The sequence below is a fragment of the Antrostomus carolinensis genome, unplaced genomic scaffold, assembly GCF_000700745.2.
Source record: "Antrostomus carolinensis isolate BGI_N321 unplaced genomic scaffold, ASM70074v2 scaffold25047, whole genome shotgun sequence".
Lineage (NCBI taxonomy): Eukaryota > Metazoa > Chordata > Aves > Caprimulgiformes > Caprimulgidae > Antrostomus > Antrostomus carolinensis.
The window spans coordinates 1,819-25,172 of record NW_010326995.1 but is presented as its reverse complement, the minus strand read 5'-3'; the positions used below and the strand labels follow the sequence as shown (position 1 = coordinate 25,172).

At 38.6% G+C, this 23,354-nt stretch overlaps 1 protein-coding gene across 1 annotated transcript in view; it reads right to left on the bottom strand.

Annotated features, from left to right (window-relative positions):
- The window catches only part of EPB41L5 (erythrocyte membrane protein band 4.1 like 5), a 53,914-nt gene that overhangs the window by 29,169 nt on the left and 1,391 nt on the right, over positions 1-23,354 (bottom strand). Inside the window, exons 2-9 of the mRNA XM_010171781.1 lie at positions 14,160-14,264; positions 8,799-8,841; positions 7,642-7,720; positions 5,128-5,172; positions 4,762-4,814; positions 1,899-2,019; positions 1,413-1,500; positions 700-788 (exon numbers count right to left, since the gene is read on the bottom strand). Coding sequence (XP_010170083.1) covers positions 700-788; positions 1,413-1,500; positions 1,899-2,019; positions 4,762-4,814; positions 5,128-5,172; positions 7,642-7,720; positions 8,799-8,841; positions 14,160-14,264 — 623 coding nt within the window. The remainder of the gene's footprint in view (positions 1-699; positions 789-1,412; positions 1,501-1,898; positions 2,020-4,761; positions 4,815-5,127; positions 5,173-7,641; positions 7,721-8,798; positions 8,842-14,159; positions 14,265-23,354) is intronic.

Here is a 23,354-nt window from a genome sequence, read left to right as displayed (position 1 = left end):
ATTTCTGCCACAAAGTGAGCATTCTTCTGAGAATTCTATAAAATTGGACTAGGCTAACCTAAACTACCTATTAATGTGATGAAATATTACCTCATCATCTGCCCACTCATTCTTTGTATAGCTTTGGAAGACTGGATGGGAATTACAGAATAAAGCACTTAAAAACCCGTAAAAGCCCGTGTACCTGGACGCAAAACACTTGGTGTTTTATGCAGTGTAAAGCCCTGCAGAATTTCACCATTTCATGACAGCATATGTAAAAATTATACAGGTACTATTGCTTCTGCCTCTTTTTCAACAGTAAGGCGTAACACTTGGCTAGAACACCTGAAAAAACTTAATTTCACTGACTGGGTGCATACTCATTTTCAAAGCAATCTAGTGCAAAATACACCACCACACACAATAAAAAAAAAAATAAAAACATCCTGAAGTTATTCCATCTTTTACTTGCCTCTAGCATGTTACACATACAGTCTATTAACCTATCAACCAAGAACGTGCAAAGAAGAAAGAATATTTTTGGACACCATGAAAACACTCACAAGCTCCAGAATATTTCTGCAGGTATCTAATATTCATGGTGCTCTCACATCCCAAACTTTTTTTTTTTTTTTGCTAGTGCAAAAGAAACAAAAGAGTAAAAATCCAAACTGTATTTTAATTAGAGATTAAATATATTTTAATCAGGGAGCTTACCAGAAAAACAAACCAATCTTTGTGTCTCCTTCAAACACAAGAACTCCTGTAGGTGTTAGTCCCAGGCTGTAATCATTGCCATCTCTTGCCTAAATGCCACAAAATAAAGATTACGTTCATTTTGGTGTTCGACCCTATATCCAAATTATTCCAGTGATTAATGTAGCTTATTTCTATGGTGTTATAACTAAACACCTATCTGCTTATTTTATACTATAAAACTTTCTTGTTTCAATTACCTTAATGCAATGGATTTTTCTAGTTTGCAACTCCTCAAAAAGGGTGACTAAAGTGGAAAATTAAAAGTCTCTTGATTTGTCTGTGTAATAAGGACCTCCTTGTACAGTCCTCTGCACTTCCTTCTCCACAGGAGACCTATTTTACTTACAGTTTTTCAGCTGGTAGCTGACTGGACCCCAGCCAATTTTAATTACTATGATTTTCACATAGTGATTAGTCTAAATACAAATTGTAGTATATATTGTCACACCAATCATATTTAACACAAAGGAGATATGTTTGGACTAAAGTTATACCTCCTAGAAATCTATACTATAAAGTGGAATGGTGATGCAAAGCCAGATGACTTGTAACACAGTTTAGATGAGTACAATATTCCTGTTTTTTCCCCTTTAAAGCAAAACCAGTGTTGCAAAGCAGGACAAAGCTAACATTATCATTTCCAAAGGTCACCATGCTGTGGTTAAACATACCTTGACTATGTGCATGTCTACACCATACATTTCCAGCCACTTAGCTTTGTTTAAGTAGTTAGTTTCAGCCTGTGCTGGTGTTTGCCCCCTGTAATAAATTTTTTGCTGTTAGGTAGATGCCTTAAAAAGCACAGAAAGGAAAAACTGGTATATGAGGAAAGAGGAAAAGAAATTCCTGAGAGTTTGTGGAAAACTTAAACACTGCTGACACTTACTCGCTTTCATGAACATCAAGGTCACTTTTGTAAGTTTTAATCTGAAACCACTGCTGCAAAAATAATTGTATTTCAAGATTCGTTTTACTCAGACCTTTGGAAAGCTTCATTTTTCACATTACATCCTCTTACAAAATATGACAGAATTATATTAGAATTACACTCCTGAACAAGACCACAGAAGAAGTGTCAGCAGTATCTTTTTAATACATTCTCTTCACAGAAAAATCAGTGCAAACAGCTGGTTAGCATGCACTGGGAGCTCTAGTACCTGCATTCTTTCCACTTCTCAAAAATGGCTAGTTCCATCTCTTCAGTCTGAGTGGGAACAAACCTGAACTCAGACACCAGTTCAGGGACATGTTCAGAAGGATCATAGTCTCCAAGTTCAGCTACAAAAGAACAGCATTGTCAAGCAATGTTCCAATAAACAAGGGAACTTTTGCATACTTTTCTAGTTAATCTAAAGTACTGAATTTCTTTTTGTGTACCCCCTTCTCCTCCAGTCCTCCCAATATTTGAAGTGTCACCTTCTCTGACAGTGAGATTACGGACACTGAACAAATGGTTGTGTCATCTGCAGAAAAGCTTTGCATTAAATTTTACAAAAATCTATTTATATATTTGTTAACAAGCTTCCTATAAATGGAAGTTACCAACATCCTTGAAACTCACCTTTTTTCTTTCTTGCAGAAAGTTTTTAACATTTTTATCACTGAAGTCTCTACTGAGATGACAGCTGACTAAAGTTACAATGGAATTTTGCCTTAAATTATTAAAACAAAATAACTGGAGATTTGTAAAAAGCAAATAGTTCTGATACTTCATAAAGCTGTTTGTCCATTCTAAAAATCAGTCTCTGGTTTTATGATGATAAATCCCCCTCTCTTGCTAAAATGACTGTGTCAGAACACAATCATGCAGCTGTTCTTTGTCGCTCTCCTTTTCATCCAAGAGCAGAATAAATGCCCTACTGGGTCAGTCAGATGGCTCATCTAGTCCACTGCTGCACGGTCAACAGAGGCAATAAGAGATGCTATTTAGAGAGCGTACTGGAACACGCTTGTCCATGGGTGTGCCACATCAAAAGCACAACCTCCTTTTTCCACAAGATGCTAAAAAGTCCAGCTTTTAAAGGCTGATGCGTGCCTAAAATGCTGAAACTCACAGTTAGAAACCTTTATAAAAATGTCCTATTTTCAGAGTCACTAAGCATTTGCTCCTCCCACTAATTTCAAGCGGCTTCGTAATGTTCAGCTCATATCCAAAAAATTAGGAATAATTCTTTAACTTGGACCTTGGGTGTCTAATACAGGCTAATAATTATTTTGTCTGAAAAAATAAACTACAAACATTTGTGTAGGTAAAAAAATAGTGACATCTTTGGGAACATCTGGAAAAGTCATATAAATACACACAGTATTCCACAGGTAGAAAAATGACCTATAATCTAAAAACCTGTTTCTTGGATTTCTTAACCCTGCAAAAGCGTAAGAACAGTCTTTTCACCCCCTCCCTTTTTTTTTTTTTTTTTTATTTAAATGCTGACTGAGGAAGTCTGTAGTTCTATAATAATTTACTCCCACTAAAACGCCTGCCTCTGTTGAAAGGAATGCTGTCAAAGCCAGCTTAGGTTCCAGCTGATTTAAATAAAAGTACACAGCTGTCAGACAGTAAGATTAAAGCCCTGCTACGGGCCTCATTGTGGAGAGAGAAAAGGCCAGCACAAAAAGCAAAGCATATATAGCCTAATTAGATCACTTTGTTCTTCAAAAAACTTATCCTCTGAACCCGTATCTTAAGGCTCTAACAATGCTAATATTTTTAACTATGGAATGTATTCTAACTGTTTTCCTTCCACACCAAAGAGCAGGTTAAAAAGGCAGGTATCTTTATACCCATAGAGAGTTTAATCCCAACTCTCTATACCTACACATGATCAGGGCCATTAGTAGCTCCAGCCTGAAGAATAAAACATGTTTTGGAAAATATACGTAAAAGAAAAAATTTCAGTGACTTAGTCCTGTTACCGAACTCCTACAAAGTAAGTGCAGTAACGCATTTGTTTATTAGATGAATGTTGTGTAGAGAATTTGTGCAGCACAAACACATGGCAAATCTCCAAATTCCCTTTTCATCAAAGAGAACTGTACAACAGCTTTACAGCACAGGTTCTGGGATTTTTTTTGTAGACTCAAACTGGTTGAATGAGGCCACATAGCTGTATTTTCCAAAAAGGACACACAAGCCTACTCCAGCAGACACTTCTAGAATTTCAAGCCTCCTCTCTTTCTTTTAGCAGTTCCCCTGCTTGAAACCATGGCAAACTTCAGATTTGTTACGATCACACCCTCATCCAAACAACAGAAGACAGTGGCCATGAAGACCAATGATAACACAACCTATACAAGCAACTGAAGGTCAGACCACAGCTCTCAGAGAAGTTGTGGATGCTGGAGTCTCATTTGGAATTAAAAAAAAAAAATCAAAGATGACTCATTAATAAGTCTCAGATGACTCAAGCATTGTGCTGTATAGCTGAGAAAAAAAAATACAGTATGTCACCTCTTTTGGTTGAAGAAGGATCTGAAATAGCAACAAGTGTAGTTCAACCATAAATGTTCAAGTACGAGCATGAAAGATGAGGCACTAACATGTTTCTACAAGTAAGCTGAAGTCAAAAGCTGGGTGGTTTTCATACACAAGACTTTTCAATTGAGTGCAGAATCAAAGTAATTTTGCATCTGATTTGTATAACGAAGAAAACACATGGCAGAAACTGCATGATGAAAACAAGTGAACTGTGTTACTACATGAAAGCAATTCAGAAAGACTGCAGACCTCAGGTCTTGTGTGAAAGTAGACAGGTTTGCACACAAGCACCTGAGAAAACGAGTTTAGGGCAAAGCTGTTTATGTTCAGAACTTCCTTGATCTGTTTCCTGAGGAACTGAGTAATTTTCTATAAATGTTCTCAGCAAAATTACAATCCAGAAGCGCTGTTTCATGTTGGATCACCTACATCTGAGCAGAATCTGTTTTCTGGACATAACAAGGACAGACTAAAAGAGGCAATAAGAGTCTACACAAAAGCTGTTCATGCAACTTCATCCTTCCCCACCCGTACCTACTCACCTTGCATGTTATAAGCTGCCAACTGGACGGCGGTGTCAAAAGGACACTCCAATCTGCCAGAAGAGAAATGCCTTGTTAAAACTTTAGCTGACACTATTAGTAGACAACTCAACAGTGAGAAACCATAAATGTTTGGGCTAATAAGTGAAACGGATTAGTAGATTTTCAGCAAATTAACAAGAGAATAAGCACTACATTATTTAAGCATTCCCCTGCTGTTACTCATGCACACAAAAGTAGTATTTTAGAGAAAAAATAACATTACATTACTTAGCAAAACTTATTAATTATACAAATATAAGTTTAATAAATCCTATGTTAAACACACTGTAACTGTTTAAAATGCTGTTTATTGGGAATACTTACTTTCCACTAAGAATATCCAGTTTTAGCTGCAGAACAAATAAATACCTGTAGGATTAAATAAGAAAGAAAAGTCATTAATTGGCGTCACTCTGCCAACAGGCGGAAGTTAGACCCCGACACTTTACATGGTTTTCAAGACTGAAGAAACCACATTGTGTTCTTTGAAGGCTTTATCAGTTGGGCCTGTATGCTTTGCACACATTTCAAATGAAATAAACCCAAAACTAGAAGTTGTCACAAGTTGAACTACTGTGTTGCATGGAAAAAGAAACAGGATACCTAAGTAAGTCTCATTTATTCTCTTCTCACCCTACCTGGCAAAGAACAACTTGCACCTTCTGCATTTTTTTCATTGTTCATAGACAAATCGATCTCATAAGAGAATGAATATTTTAAAGTCTCTCAAAAATAAAGTTCCTAATACAGATTGCTTAGTTAAAATCTAACCCAGAAAGCTGACTGCAAAGTGACAAAGAAATAAAGAGGAGGCTGCAGCCTTTTCAAATTGTTTACTCTTCAGAGCCAGCTTTCCTTTACTGCCTTGTTTATTTGGTACTCTTCTTGCTTAGGAATCAGTCAAATATTGAATAGAAAGCTCCCATCCCTTTGGTGTGCAACACCAATGCATCTGGTACATAGCCCCCTTGCTCCACAGCTTTCATTTAACAAGAGAAGTACTCTCATCAACTAAAACGCTGGCATCCATGATGGCATCCAGTTTGAACTCTATTACAGATGAACAGAAGCCTTGTGCACAAACCAAAGACAATGCTTCTGTTTCAACATGTGCCTATGTCTCCTCGTACTCACGTAACACAGACATGAAACAGATGCATTTTTCCTGCAGGTCCCTTGGAAATCCACAAATACTTTGCCAAACCATTTACTATCCAAAGCCTTTTGAACACTGGCCCCCTACATGGGGAATAAATTTGTTTGGTACTGACCCCAGATACCAAAAGAATGAGCACAGGCCTCCAGCGTATCGTGGGTGTGACCAGTCCATGCTTATCAGCCACATAACACTTGCAAACAATTCCAGCATACTTCCCGTGCTTAGGCTGTGTTACATGACCTCTGACTGGTGGCACCTGATGGGAAGCTGGCAGAAAATGTGAGCAAGCTGCATGGGTGAAAGCTGACAAGGGATTCCAGCTGGGTGTCCTGCCGCACAAAGAAAAGGTGGAACCCTTGGAAAGCCCCTGCTAGTGACATCTACAACCCACAGCAGAGCTCCCCATCCCACTGCTTCTTTAAGACATAATATTGTCTCGAGACAGAAGAAAGACTTGCTGTGCTCCTGTTCTGGGGGATTAGCTAAGCAGACAGACAAGGTTTAAAAGCCCTCAGGTTTCAGGTCTGCCACACTAAAACCTGTATAGCAAGGTCTGACTGGCAGAACTCAGAATGGATGAAAATGTTTCAGAGGGGTAGATACAGATGTAGGTCTGATTTTTGCTTATGGTTACTGTTTTTAAAGACAGTTAAATATTTATTCAGGAACATGAATGGGGAGATAAAACATTCTTCCCAGATTGGCAGGAAAGCAATTAAGAAAAGCAGTTATAACCTTAAGTTATGAAGCTGCACGGGGTACATATGGCTGTAAGGAGTAATGCTGCTATAATCTTCCTGGTAGCACTCCTAGGGATTTGGCTAAAGTGCAGATCAAAGATCCACACAGACATAAACCTGAACAACAAACAAATGCACTTTACGCTCTTACAAATGGCTGAGGGTACGAAGCATCTACAGCTACCAAGGAAACATAACAACTTCTTTTTCTCTCCAAAACCTATCATCAGCAGTGGTGACAATGCAAAGAAAAGATGCCTTTTACAACAGATTTGTACTACTGACAGATGGTAGGCTGTGTTCTCTTTCAAAGCACCCCAAGTGTGACTCAGTCCAACACGAAATGCAGCATTATGAATGGGTTTGTGAAATGCTTTAATCAAGACAAACTGCTGCTCACCTGATACGACAATCCTACACATATAGTACTGTCAACTCACACCTCAACATGGTAGCAAAATACTATTTTCCCTTTGCATAAGCTCTGCAAAGACCACAGAAGTAACAAAATGTTCAGTGAACTTATTTTTGCCAAAGAGAAGCTCTAACTTGCAATTCAATGCTTTTGTGCCTAAAGAGATAGGATGACTGCATACAGCTGAACCTAAATGCAGCTTAAGAAGAATAAAGAAAGAGGAATGATATCTGTTCTCTTCAGTAGAAACCTCTGCCCACTGTGTATAAGCTACTCAAATCAGTTGCCAGATTACCTAATGAAAATCAGTGCATAACGCAATGCAGTAAATTTATAGATCTCTTGATATTATAGCTCATTTATTTCATGAGAATTACATTAGAAACATTACATTACACAAAGCCAAGTAAGCAAGCAGCTCTACAGAATTCTCCAAAACATCATACAACTGTTTAAATAAATGCTACAAAAACATTTTCCTGGCCTTATTTGGATACCTATTTCTCACCCCAAATCCCTCTTACCTTGTTAGTTCTTCACGTAGATTGTTGGGCTCTGATGAGTAAAACTTTACACGAAAATGCAGACAATAGGGTGGGCCAACTGCAAAGTATAAATAATTCAAGACAACAGTAACAGTTACTGGAGGAGACATCTTTTCTTTATTACACAGAATCACACCACAAAACTTGACTGAAATTGGCTCTGTCCTACCACAAGGTCTTAAGGCAGGAAAAACATCAGGGTGAAAGGACACTTTATATACACACAAATACTTTTATGTGTTACAACTCAATCCAACAGTCATATGACATTAAGTCGATTTATCTCGCCAAGAGCACACGAACCTAGGTTGATCTCTATATTTAAGGACTCAAGAAAGATGTGCCCCTTGGCTCTGCAGTTGACCAAACCCCTACGTACTCTGTTGGTCTCTGCAACACCTTCCCAGCGCTCTGGGAGACACCCACTGCTGACAACTCAGGCCCCTTTATTCCACAGAAGTTTAGACATATTTCGAGGGGATTTAAGAGACCCTTCTGTGAAATAATCATCTTTTCTGGAAACCAAAGAGTTAATTCAGCAAAAGGATGGATTAACAGTTCTTTAAAAATGTGCAGCGCTCTGCTGATTCCTGCATTTGACAGGAGGAATTTTCTCTCTCTCGGTGCTTCCAAAACCTCTGTTGTACTAACACAGCACCGCAAATCCCTGAAGGCTTCCCACAGCGGAGAGCAAGGAAGCTGCTAAACGAAGATCATTCGATGTCACAGTTTACCCAAGCACATGTCACTGAAACAACCAGCCCACACTAAACCCTTGTGCAGCAGGTAAGGTCTCTCAGTGCACCCAACAGATCTGGGCATTCAGGACTGCCCCAAGGGATGGAAGGTCCAAGACAAGGATAACTATTTATAATACTAAAGCATCTTCAGCTGCTTTGACTCCATTGAAACTATAATTAATGAGCCTCTAACATGTTTAATTAAGGACATTAGAATAAATTAATATGAGCTACAGAGTGAAGAGGTCATTAAACAATCAGCAGCACCATGCGAGGCTTTTGTCACAGGGTCTTGTCTCCCCTCACAGGACACTTCCCCCCACCACCCATTTCAACTCCTTGTGCCTCCTGCATGTTCAATATGAGATCCCAAGAGAAAACAGAAAGGGTACTTACTTTTAACTTGCTTTTTAATGCTTTTTGTGTTGTCCAACCAATGCTGAAAAATAAATTACTTTCATTGAATTATCAATAAAGAAATCTCACAGAAACAGCGAAAAAGGGAAAAAAAACCCCAACATTCATTAGCAAAGTCCATCTTGGAATAACTAACAAGTAGTTCATTAAAACAATCTAATCGGAACTTTTCACAATTCACAGCTCTCTCAGTGCTTATCGAAGAGCCTTTCACTCCAAGTTTGTAATGCAAAATGTCAGTTTTAAACAACAGAAACATCCTGTAGTACCTTATTTAAAACAAATCTTCAAGAAAGCATTAACTACTTAAAAATAAATGTACTGACAAACCACTTTTATTACTAAAATTTTCATCCTGTCCAAACAAACACACACTTAATTTGCAAGTCAGCCAGTGACAATGTGCCCAGAGAGGCATAAATCACAGTTGGAGACTCTGGCACTCAGTTTTGTCTGATGTTTACTTGGGCTGGAAGGGGAGAGACAAAATAAATATCATTGGCTTTCAGGCATTTTTTTTTCAGGTGACTCAAGTGCAGTACTAGCAAAGCTGTCTATGTGCTCTACCTAATTCTCCCAAAAATATTCACAGGTGGCATTTTAGCAATCGTCACATGAGAGGACAGAATTTACTGCCTCACCTGCTAATGCTAATTGTAAGTTGTATACTAGACATGAAGCCAAAACAATGGCTTCAGTTATACTGCATACAACAGTATGTGAAATATAAGCTATAGATGGCAGGCTGAGAGAAACATCTATATGCATATGCTATGCTCCCTCAGGTAATTGTATATATTCTCGTTGCTGAAGAGTTTATACCAGAAATTAAAGATAAAGCTGGAAGGCTAACATACAGCTAGCGGTAGAGACCTACTTGCAAGTGCTGTGCATAGTGAACAGCTCCTGCCTCCAAAGAGGAGGGTGACTCAGTTAAACTGTAAACACAGCACCCTACTCAACATAATTGCACTGACTCAACAGCCAGAGCAAACGACCCAGCACACTGTGTCCTGCATGGTTCACAATGCCCAGGTAACAACACCTCATTTGATCAGTCCCAAATGTCACCCTGCAACTAATACAGATGAATTACATACTTAGCAACACTCCTTTCGTTAAACTACGTGCCATGAAGTTCACAGTGGGCCCCAGGGAGGACAGAAAAGCAACAGGGGTATGAGAAAGAACCGGTATTTTCAGGTTACAATGCCAAGAGCAAACACATTCCTGCCTCTGCCTTCTGCAGAGTAACGTCAGCCTGTAACACAGGCAGGATATGCAGTGACTGATATATCAGCTGCAGATCAGAACAACCAAGCCATCTACTGCTGCTACACACACAGCTGAAAATGATCTCATTACCTATTAAAACAAAGTAGCTACAACCGAAAGCTGTCTGAAATATATCTAATATATTTGTAAAATAAAGCAGGAAGCTTAAGGAAGAATGAAGCAAATATTTATGTCAACTTTGCTTACACTATCAGCAAAATGTAGTTGAGCAATTTTTTCTGTTTGTTTGGTTTTTTGAAGAAAATGATATAATCTTTCTTCCTATTCCATAAACTCACTTCCTGGAAGAGACAATTGACTTCCTCCACCATAAAAACATACAAACTACCTACTTGGAGGCTTGCAGGTGATTTAGATACAGAAATGGTAAAGCAAGACACTTCTGGGCTCCAGGACTGGCTGTGCACTCCTGTTTCATCTCCTTCCTGTTTTCTCTCATCAACTCCACATTCCAAGGGAAGGCAACCGAGAGGCCCAGGACAGGCACTGATAGGGTTTTACTCTGCTCAGCTCTTACCACAGCTGCCTACAAGAGCTCCATCTGAATGGTAACCGTGTTCGTGGAAGAAGGGAAACAGAACTGCTTTTAAATGGAGTGGAACGAAATAAAAATCAACAACAAAAAAAAAGCCCCAAACCAACACATGCATGGACACACACAGACAGGAAACTTAAGATTTATTCCAAGTGATTAAAATGGAATTCAAGTGGACCTGGCAAAAAGTTTACATTTTGATGAGAGTTTGCTCAGCACAGTCTGCTGCTGAAATCCAGAGATAAAAGTTTCCTAAACAAAAAGCAATACGAACAGACTGGGCAGAGTACTGGAAGTCCTGACTAAAACAGTTTGCTGCTTCCAGAAAAAGAAAAAAAAAAATAATAAAAAAAAAATCACACCAGCAACATTTCAAGAAGGTAGGTTTTTTTAGTAAGATGGTGAGGCTAGAACTAGTCCCATATTTTATGGAAGTAATAGGTGCACACTTAGTGCAATGCTATTCAAATTATTTTCAGCATTAAGCAGAACATTAGACAAAACTGCCAGAGTAACAAACCAACATGTTGTACAGTCCCATTAGGAAAAGCAAGTATTTGATGCCTGCAACTTGTATGTTAGAATTAAAATTCATCACCTGTTAAGTGTTCAGTGCCTCCTTACTAGAAACATCTTTCCAGCATTGCTAAAGGGAAAGCCAAATAGTGCCCCAAGTTAACAATAATCTTCATCTTTCCTGTCACCAGACATGCTGTGCTGTTCACTATCAGCCCAAATCAAAGCTGCTCAAGTTAACAATAGCTTGGTCCTTTGCCAGATCAAGTCTGATACATGGTGGACAATCCTGCAAATAAATCCCTTTGCCATCTCCTGCCTCTTACTGGGGAGGTGAGGGAGAATCTATTCCTAACTATCAGCCTAGCAATGAACACAGAAATCACATGGAAACAACAGTTCTTTCACTTCACTAATTATTTCAATAACTTTATTAAAGAAGACAGTATTTGAGAACCCTAGAATCCATAATGTCACTAAGAGTTTGTATTAATTTGGGTTTGTTTTTTTTCCCCTCCTAAGTCAAACTCAAACACTTATCTACTAGTCACTTACACAGCTCAAAAGAAGAAAAAAGCTATCCTTCAGTTGTTCAAAATTAATCTTCTCAATTTTTATATAACTACATGTTGCTAGTTTGTCAGTGTTTTTATATCATCAGGTGCAATTAGCTAGTAAGGCAATGTACTTAGATTCAAATTGGGTAGCAGAAAAACTCTCTCCCTCAGAGCCAGCGGACAATTCTGTTCACAGTAAAGGACTGGATTCTTACACTGTTTATTTAACAAGTCTCCTAAATAATCTTTGACAAGTCATTTGATTAGTCTCTGCTTTTGTTTCCAGTTGCAGATTGGGCTTCTGCTAGAATATGCCAGCTCCTCTTTGCAAGAACAGCTAACATCACAACAGTCCTTCATTTCTTAAAGCAATTATCTCTAGCAGTTGTGTTCAACTCTTCTGGCAAAATGCAATCTCTCCAGCTTCGTTATACAGAGTGTATCGTTACAGTCCAGTTGAAAAAGATTGTTATCTCTACTCTGCCTCTTTTCAGTCACACATAGTTAAGAAAAGGAAGCAAACTAAGTTTGAAATCGCCTGTACCTGGTATATTGTGCAGTAACAAATACTCAATCAGGTGCTGTCTGGACTGGCAGTAACAATTTGGTGAACAAAAAGCAAGCCATGAGCCATTGCTGAGGCATAAAAAATTAACTCTTACTTCCCCATTTCAATACTGAAATGACGTTATTTGCTAACAGAACAGTATGAGAAAGAAGTTTACCATACAGATGGTTTCTCCATAACTAACCCACTGTGATCTAGAGTCACATGGAAATACTTGTGGCAGAAAAGTCATGTGGCAGAAATTGAGTTGGAATGCCTAAACCATACAGATTATTTTTTTTCCCAAAAGCAAAAAATAAATGCAATGGAGTCATTCACTATCCTAGACTGCACACACACACTTAACACAGCAAACAGGACTTTTATAAATATAAAATGGTTTGTGCAATGGGTTGTTTTCTAATTTCTGCTGGTAAGAGGTATGCATGTTTCCGACTAACATCCCTCCATTAGTACAAGTCTTTCTCCTTAGTGCTAGACATCTCTGTTCTGCAGGAGGCTTAAGACCATTTTAACTGACTGGAAGCAGCAGCCCAGCAGCAGCTAATCCCACTAGTCATTAAGTTTGCTTCAGATGCTAAGCACAAATTATTTTCACCAAAGAGAATACTGTCTACAATTAGGAACTAAGCATAAAACTCAATAGCAATAATTTTGAAAAGAAGCCATCAGGTTGTAAGTGTGCTTTGGGGTGGATAACACTGTGTGCAAAGCTGTCAGCTTCTTTCAAAGATTCAAGCTTGAGGAGTTTTTTGCCATTCTACAAAGCTGTAACGATTAAGATGTCACCTTCAAATTGTTCTGGACATAGACCTTCACAGAAGTAAAGGAACATATGTCATTGCCTCTTTTGTATGCTGACCTCGAACAATTCAGGTATTTAGCTCAGCAGCAACAGTCTCTGCTTCCACTCTGCCATCCTAATCACTAAATAATTCTGAAGTGGACTTGAAACACAGAAACAATTAGATACATGTAACAAATAAGACTGATGTACAAGGTATGAAAACTCAAATCTCATTCTACTTGGGGGTGTTGGGATAAGTGAATACAGGTTTAAGTTACAGGCATGCAGGACAGAAAAATCCATTCCTTGACCAATGCCTCTCTTAACTTGCAGTTATCTTGCGGGCAGGATTAAGCACTTGGTCATAAGAAGTATCTGTACAAAACTACACTGCCTGCAAGTGAAAGAACTGTGGCTGTTTGTGACAAACAATGCCCTGCTTCTGTTTTCAAAAGCAGTCACATTTTTACAAACATACAACAAACTTCACAAATAAACTCAGGCTTCCAAGAACCCTCTACTCAAACTGTTTGGTACATGCAAACACAACTATACTCTCCCAAAATTTTCTAGTTGCAGGTCTGAGTCATAACCAGTTTGAGCAAATCAAAGGTACACCCCTCTTACCAAGATTATTTCCCAAGCAGACATTAACAAGATGACTTTAGCTGATGAGAAAGTTAATGGCACTGGCAAAGGAAAACTTTCTCCACTCTGTAGGACAACAGAGCCAAGCACACACTCTAGTTTTGCCTCTTCCTCTCTGCATCAGCAGCATCAAGAATTTCTACATATGTGCCAGGCTCTGGGGTCCTGCTGGACCAGCCAGCCTAAGGACAACAGAAGGTGTGACAGGAACAAGTGAAAGACAAGAAAGGAAGAGACAACAGCACTGTAATATGTTAGAGTGCTCGAGGTAGAATTAAACTTGGAGTCACTTACACTAACACACCACAGAGCTTCTGCACAAAACTTCACTCAAAAAATGCAGCTTTCTTATAGCATTTTGGTTAATATCAAGATTTAACTTTTAGATTGTTGCTTGGAGTCGGGGAGGGGGGGGAAGAGTACTGCAACTCACCGCCACTTGTGCGGAATCCATGAACCTTAGTCCAAAGTAGTCGCTTTCTATAAGGTCCAGATGATACATGATCTGTTCAAACAGAAGCTGGCCTTTGGCTTTTTTCTGAAAATATAAAAAGATTTGGTACTTAGCAGGCAGATTTACTGTAGCAATTACATTCTTCTAGGTTTACTTTATATTGTAATTCCAAAAGTAAGAGAAACCCAAAATTAAGCTTCTGAAAATATAATGTGGACATTTTTTTTCTCTTGTATTTTTGATGGCTATTTTTCTGAAAGGTAAATGTACACCCCACAAGAAGCACACATAATATCCTTAAAGGAACTGCATAATCTTTTTTGGAAAATGTCAACACTGACTTGCACAAGACAGTGTTAAAATCTCATTTTGTCATTGTCCCTTTTAGGCTTTCCTTACTCACTGATGGAAACACAGCTAGTACAACTGCAATGACTAATACACTGGAAAATTTTCAGAGCGAAGTACAGCGAATTGCTTAAGAATTTACTACTGTTTGACACCTAGGCAATTCACCAGTTTTGAAGCAGGAAACAAAGCATATTCTATTAGGATATAGAGTTCCATTAGCAAGTGCTTTTAACAACTGACAGGAAATAGTCTGGGGCAAGCAACATTAACCAATAGTACTCACTTGTAGGTGCAAAAAGCCACTGCATATGCTCATACATAATTTATGAAAAAACTTTGCTTTAACTCCAAGTAAACAACATTTTTACACTGACAATCTGAAAAATTAAACAGTTGTTTTTAAAGAGAAGGCATGTAAATAGCACTGGGCAGTTTCTATACAATATACATTTTTCATGCTGTGAACTCCTTTATAGCAATACACTGAAAAAAAAGCTTAACAGTAATACCCGAGATGCCTAAATGTAATAAAAATACATTAATAAATTAGTAGGTCAGAATACAAGTCATGGTGTTGAAAAGAAATATTTTTAAATGCAAAGAAATGCAGAAAGGATTTATGCTTACTCTGCAGTCAATATAAACATTTCTGTATTTCCTTAGTGGTGTCATCTTGCAGTCTTTTTATCTTAATAATTGTACATTCACAACTTGAGAAATAGGCTAACTTTCTAAGCATATTTTATAGTAAACTACTAATTAGCAGATTTAGTCCACCTCAAAATTTCAGGTCATAAATTCAAGCCAGAATTCTTATTCTCAGAAACAATCTAGTTTAATCACCAAGTCATATCCACGTAAGAAAAGCAGCATGCATAATTTTTGCCACCTTCCACTACCCTGATCTTCAAATATTTTATCTTCAACTTTGCAATCATAATCATTGGTTTACTCTACACTTCAGTGACACCCAACACGACATTTTGCAGTCTGAAGTAAAATCTCAGAAAAGTCAGTAAACTGAACCTGCCTAAGCAAGTTCTCCCAGTTACTTATTTCCAGGTATTGGGGAAGGTCGGGGGAACAGAAGGCAGCTATACCAGCAGGCACACAGCATCTACAAAGCATTGTGTAATGAAAGTGCTGAGATGTAGAACTCATGAAACTCATTCAGGGTATTTTTTCTGTTGACTTCAAGAAAAAGTACTTCTCAGGCAATAGCAGATTGTATTAAACACCAGCAAGACTCTCCTAAGAGGAGCCTTAAGGCAAATCACCTACATATAAAAACAGGTTTCTTCCACTATTTCAGTCTGTAGCCTCTTTCTTGAAAGAGCAAGGCATTGAGCTGTTGGTATTTTCTCTCAGCACAAGATATCTTCTGCTTAAACAATAAGATATACTAATGCAAGTGAAATCAATTCAGCATTTGCAACAGCAAAACAAGAAAAATGTTTTCTTTTGCACGAAGTTTTCTGCATCTGGTCTAAAACTAGAGGAAAATCTCTCAGTGGGCAGAACATTTTCGATCTTTCCCAATTCCTCAGTAAGTAATCTCTTAAAACTGTAATTAACCAGTTATCTCAGTCAAATTCCCTCACAGGAACATGCAGTGGAGCACTTTAATTCCAGCCTGGAATTACTACACATACTGTCTCAGACTACCAAGAAACAAAATGTATTATTGTTCAAAATTCTGCAGCATCAAATTAGTTTTGGAGCACATTCACCTTTTAGGTAATCTCAGCAAAGAACTCAAAAATCAAGTGGACCCAGAATGACTAATAATGGAGAAAGTCCCTAAAGAATAGCTCTGAAGCAGCTGTGTAAAGGTTTGCAGAGCTGCTGGTTCTTTTCTGATTTAAATCTCCAGGGCTGTCAACATGGAATTAATTATGCAACACTTTGCATATGACTTAAACCATCAGTTGCTGTAATTGGTGCAGGTCAGCAAAAATTTCATACGTGCTTTAATGTTACATTCAAATTCCTTCTTAAAGCCTTTGACAGTCCTTACTCCTTACGTTTAAACAAACAGCTGCCAAAAACTGCATTGCTTTGTAATGGGTCTATTTTTATGAATCTAAATTAATTTCTCTGTATTCAATAAAACTGTGATCTTAAAAGATGTAGCAAAGATACGCTTCTATTATATTTGCTAGTGAGAAGTTAGTCCTAACTTTGTAGTGGCAACATTCAATTTAAACTCAATTTTTATCCCACTGCTATCCTATGCTTTTTTTTTTCCCTTTATCTTTTTTTTCTTTTCCTTTTTTCTTGCAGCAGAGCTCAGGTTACTCTCAAAGGCCAAATATTTTCAAGCTGCTTAATGGTTACCAATGAACTATTAACGACTCCACTCACAAGCAGTCCAGCCAGTGGCTGGTCCTCCCTTCAGGGCACAAATTAAATTCCTCATGGGTTTGTAATTCTGTAAAACCTGACTACTTGATTTATACAGTTTGTTATACTCTGTAGGAAGCAACAGCAAACATCTCACAGCAGGAGAATCAACAACTGAACTGGGAAACGTAAATAAAATATGTCACTTATATAGGGCAGAGCATCTAGGGGTTTTGCCACACTTTGGAGTGACATAAACGCATCTTTGGACGGCTTTGGTATGAACAATGTCCCTCCCTACCCCTGAATGGAAGGGATGCTCCCAACTATGTTGTAATGACATCTCATGCCGCCCTTAATAACTGCAATTGCTGGCTGAGTAGGTGTTACAAAGGCTGGACTTAACCCCTGTAGCTCAGCAGCAAGGCTGGGTAAAGCCAACTCCAGTGTTCACCTCAGCAAGGCTGGTTTGTCCCTTCATCCTCCGGGATAAGGCGATACAGAAACATTCGCCTTAGCTCAGGCATCTCAGGCACTGCCTAAAACCAGAGAGGCAGTGGTGTTTATACCCCCTTCTCACCTTCACAGAGGTAAAGGTCATTTCAAGGACGTGCATGCAAGAGCACAGGCCAGCAATTCTGTGCTCCACAACTTGCCAGTCTGATGTAAAAGCCATTTTCACACGAGGAGCAGCCAGTACAGACCAGTGCTGGTGAAGCACCATGGCCGTACAAGGGCTGGGGATGCCACCCTCATGGTAGGCAGGCACCAGCAGAACGGCTCACTCTTTACAGTTTTTACCAGATTTTTAATCACAGCAAGGTATTTCAAACTTCCAAAACTTGCAAAAAATAAGAACACCACCAAAAAGCCCACCTAAAGAATTTATTAACTAAAGTCCTTAGCAGAAAAGGATTTTTCTCCTCTATTTCTGTTTTTATTTGTGAAGAAAAGGAGATCCCTATCTAAGACAAACCCTGAAAGAAGAGATGAATAGGCTTTACCTTCATGAGACTCACTGTCCCTTGTGTCTTTGCAGCTTTACTCTTCTGTCAGAAGATTTCTTCAAATTGTGATGATAATATTGCTTGTTAACAATAATTAACAATTATTGTTAACAATAATTAATTTTGTAAATTTAATATTTACAATTTAATATTGTAAAACAATAATTAATTAGCTATTACCTTCAGTAGCTACTGAAGGACAAACCTCTCCCTTCCTGGTTTTTGTCAACTCATTAGGAGGGCTACCATTCACATTCATACCAGTTTCCTCAGAAAGACTGCATTTACCTCCAGGAGAAGCAAAGGACCACTATTCAGAATATACAGGTACCCAGCTGCTAGGATGTCACCTATGCAGGTTTGCAGACCATGGCAGGTGTGGGAGCAGCAAATGAGCCTGCTCATTGTTTTTATGAAGTTCATCTCCCTTCTCCCAAATGACACGTTTCAAAAAAATAAGCAATGAGAAAGCTCCAACAGTGAGATTTAAAGGAAAAATATTTCATCTCAATATAATGAAAACAGTGTCTATATTTAATAGGTTAAGGTTTGCTGGAGAATTGGAGGGTTAAAAGCTCTTATCTTTGTGAAGGCAGTTAGATCATCTCCTCAAATTCCAAGCATCAGTCTTTCAAATAACTTTTCCAAACTCCCTAGTCAATTTTCTCCTTCATCTAAAGATGCCACTGGCAGTAAAACAGCAGGTTCTTCTCTCTCTGGCTTATCCCCAGCATTTGACAACGTGTATTGCATATTCTTGTACTGAGCAAAAAGCCCTGCAGGCGGGAAAGCTGCAGAGAGTAATTTCTATATCCAGAGACAGAGTTTATTAATTCTTCTATTTACTCAGTCTCTCCCAAATACAGGAAGATAAGCATTTGGGATTAAACATTTTGTTCTGTTATTCTCTGGGGAAAGAAAAAAGCATCTCCTAAAAATATTTATAAAGAGTTTATTTCAACAGCCATTCTAGCTGTATGTTTATTAGAATACTATATAGAAAGATTTTAATGTACTGTGCTCAGGCTTATTGATCTTATACATAAAAAGATAAAGATTTAAAACATTCATAATTGTCAGTTTGTTTTGCCAGAAGTCTCTTATTTTTCTCCTCCCAGGAAGTTTCTATCATCTGGTCACACATTTTATTTAATCCATTTCTGAGTCTATTTGCTAATATGCTTTCTGACAATATATCCAAACTGCTTGTCCAGCATTAAGGCTTAGAGATCAAACACCTCTCCCCAGTATATTCTCAAACATTTCAGTTTTATTTGGTGTTCCACCTGCACGTCTCTTGGGTGCAGTTTGGTTAAGAGCACATGAGAGTCTCAGCCTTCGGGCTCTTTACAGAGGCAGCTTCAGGGAAAGCAGGGCTTCAGCCAGAAAGGGCTGTTGGGCCCTGAGTGAGGAATGCGAAACCTTCGGGCACCTGAACCAGCAGCTCCTTCCATTCCAGCTGCCCCCTTCCAACGTGCCAGGGCATCCTGCACGGCAGCCACCCTGAAACACTCACCTGCTGCTAACCCACAGCGACAGCGCGATTCCGAACGCGCAGCCTGCGCTCCCGCTGCTGCCAAGGACTGAAACAAGGCGGCAGGTCCCGGGTATGTTTTACATTCCACCTCAAGATGCGTTCAAATCTGGCGCACCAGGAAGCACCGGATCAACCTGCACTACAGCTTGGGCCCCCTCGCCCCACACAGACAGCACCTCTGCTTTGTAACAGCCACCTCGGGGTTCTTCCAGTTTCAGTCCCCTGAAACTTTTCAGTAGTTTAAGAAAATAGTCAAAAGCATTTCAATAGCATCAGAAAAAGATCACATAGGAAAAAAGTTTTAATCCAAAACTCTCTAGTCTTAACACACACAAGCAAATGTTTATTTACTCATCACTTTTGTCAGCCGAGATTTATTCTGAAAATTTAAACCTCAGCCTGAAACATTAAGTTTACTCATTTTATTCAAAGGCTGATTTTCTGATTTTCCAGCATTTTTAGCATGATTAGATTGTCTTTTCAATCAGCATCTGTGCCACAGAGAGCATTCTGTATTTCATATTTACAGCTACGACTATTCAGCAAGGAACCACAAGTATTCTACAAGCTTTTTTTTTTAAAAAAATAAAAACCCAACACAGTGGATTACTGAGTAAAAACAACTGTCACAATACATCTCTGATCTTGCAGTCGGATCAACACAGATCATCTCCCTCTACATAAAAAGCCGTAAGCACTTGTTACAGTTTGCTGGCAATGTTTTTGGCCTGCCAGACAGATTTCTTAATTTTATTGAAAATAATCACTACAAATACAGTTCTTATCTTATTTTGTAAGCATTACTCCAAAACTGTAAACAGCTAATTCCTGCTATTCCACAGAGCTCTTGGAGTGGTTTATATAAGACCATGTTTTAATGACACTTCATTATAATCAGGACAAAAACTTCTCATTTTGCAATCTCCATATTAAATTTCATGCATGCATAAGTAAGGAATATTCTAAGATGAAAAACTACTCAGAGAGAGCATCCATCCTTGTAATTTGTGCCTTTCCCGCTACACCACTAGGAAGCTTTTGCCTAAAACTTGGGTTGCATGTACAGAAACTGGAATACAATTAACAGCCTATTATCCACGAGATTATGTAAATTGTGGGTTAAGCAGGGTCAGTTTTTTTACTGAAACACCCCTGGCTTCCACAAAGCACAATGCTGCTTCTATCAGACCCCGTACTTACTATCTGTTGCTACTGTAAGGCTGACCTTGTTCCCCCACAGAAAGCTATCCACAAATTTTTTAAAAAGGTGCATATTCCAAGTGTATCCCTGTAATTCAATTTATATTATTTATCTTACCATTTTTCCCCTTTATCTAGGATATCTTTTCCCACTCCCAATTATTACTATGAATAGAGTAGAACTGACTATGACTACAACAAATACTCAATTTTTAGATCTTTTGATTTAGAAATCCTCTGGAGCCCCCCAGTAATGAAAACAGCACTTTATTTGAAATTCTTGGCACACATTTTTGCCCACAAGTATTTCATAAGCTGCTCCAATTAAAAAGAGCATTCAAGGAAAAACACTGCTATGACACCACCCCCCAACCTCTCTTTCCCCACAGACTGTGACCACCAGAAGAGCCAGTATTCCAGCTGTTGAGGGCTTTCCTTGGGAGCCCAGACTGAGCTGATGGAGCCTTCAGGTACCAAACCAGGGCTGTTTGTGGCTTTTGGGAATTCCAGAGGTGAAGATGGGGGAAGATGGAGTTTAGTTGCACATGGGAACAGGATTAAAAAATAGGGGATGTCAGCAAAATAGAGTTCTTGTCCTCTCACTGTTGACACCACTAAGCAAACATTCCACCCACGGATCTTAAACAATTAGAATAAAAAGCACAACCCAACTTTTGTCCAATGTTGAACTCAAGGTAAATTAACTGTAAAATAACATGAACAGCAGCACAGTTAACAGACACCATATATTTTATGAAAACTTTTCACAGACAAAAAAAATAATAAGCTTCTTAGTGTTTCACTAAGCACATGTTCAGTCTGTCAAAATCACTGAACTCATTTGGACAAATATAAAGCTTCAAAAAAGTGGTAACAGATGAGGAAAACTACCAGGTTGAAACACAACTTTAGAAACTGAGATGAAGGTGGGGAAAAAAACCCCACACCTTTCAATCTGCCCCAAAAGAACACTGATAACTCGTATGAAGTTCACACCTCCCATTTTGAACATAGCAGAGAGAGAGTAAATAGTATATATAACACTGACACTCTTCAGCCATTGACACAGCTACAGAACAAGTAGATTCTTAACAAGAACCCAATCTATGTACTGTGTAGGACTGTGGCTTTGATGAACAGTTCAAGTCAGGCAATTTTGTAATTAAAAACAGAAGAAACATAAAAGCAGACAGATTAAGTGGCCTGACAGACAGCACAGATAAGATCAGTGGACAAAAAGCAGAGTTACTGCTCAAATCCTGGCTCTGTCTTTAATAAATTAATCTCAACTGCATCACTTACAACGTGTCCCTTCTGTCTCATTGTCAATATTCATAAAAACATCAGTCTTTGCTGCTTAAAAAGACTCTGAAACATGTTTGACTTTTTTCCCCCCGTCTTTTCTTTTAATTTAAACAGAAATTCAGCAATCTCTGATTCAATCATATGAAGGACTGTAACTTCAGAATACTCTTCTTCTAGTAGCAAATTCACTGCAAGGGTGTAGCTCAGCAAGGATTCTAAGCAAGCTTAAGCCTGGTACCACCTCTAAATGCTTCTTCACCACATTTGGGGAGGCACATGGGGAACCAGATTGGAGAATCACTCCAGCTGGAAACTAACATAACAAAATCACACTGATTATTTTCAGCCACAGCATTTTCTTGACTTAGCTCGCTGCCTGGCTGCCAAAAAAATGTTTCTTCTGCCAAGGGGTATGTGAAAACAAGGACAAATGCAATAATAAAAGCAACATCTTTTCTTCCTGTAGCAGCAACAACTTATGCCACTGTAAAGCACTTACGTGGCCATGGACTAAAAAGGTATGGCACTCATTCCTGCCAAGACAACTCTTTCTCTGCCCATGAACTAACCTGTTTGCTGAGTGATTCAGTCTTAAGAAACCCTTTGTTACTTATTTTTTAAATAAAGCCATATTACAGAACTTAGGTAGACAAGGGGACTATGCACAACTGAACTGGTAGACCCAAGGGCACCTCTTTGAGACACCAAGAGCTCATTTTAAACCAAATCTGCTGCCAAAGTAACAGAACCAGTCTTGGAAAAGGCGTTAGCTCCAAGAGGATGATGATGATTCTCAAGGAAAGTTTTTGTAAAACAAAAAACATCTCTCTATATATACACACAAGCATTTTTAGTTTAGCTTTAGATTTTAGAAAGCAATGTTGTTTTGCCAAGATTTTGTACCCTCCGCTTCATCCCCTGTCTGCCTCCCCCCTTTTCTTTTTCCTCTTTAAGAATCAAGCTTAAAATATGAACAATACAAGTTGAGACACTAGAACAAACACATTAAGGAGTCTGAAGTGAAACACTTAATCTACTTTTAATTTATTGTATTTTAATCACCAAAGGAACTGGTACATGTCAGCCACTGACGATGCACTGTAATTACTGTGTCTAGGTATGCAGATTTAGCACATTTGTTTACTGTTATTCATAACTTAGATGTCCACAGACAAGGCTTTATGTTGGCTTACTTAAAAAAAAAGGCAAGTTTCCTGTAGAAATAAATAGTTACTACGGCACCCTGGATCTAAGTTTTATAGTCCAGATGGTAGGTCATGACACCTCTTCAGGTTCAATTTATGCTCCTCAAAGCCTTAGAAATGTTGTTAGAGGCGCCAGGAATTCGCCTACAGAGCTGACTCCAGCTCCTAAGATTACTGCTCTGGTTACGTGGAGACACCAATTTAAAGCTGAGTACTTTTTAAGTGT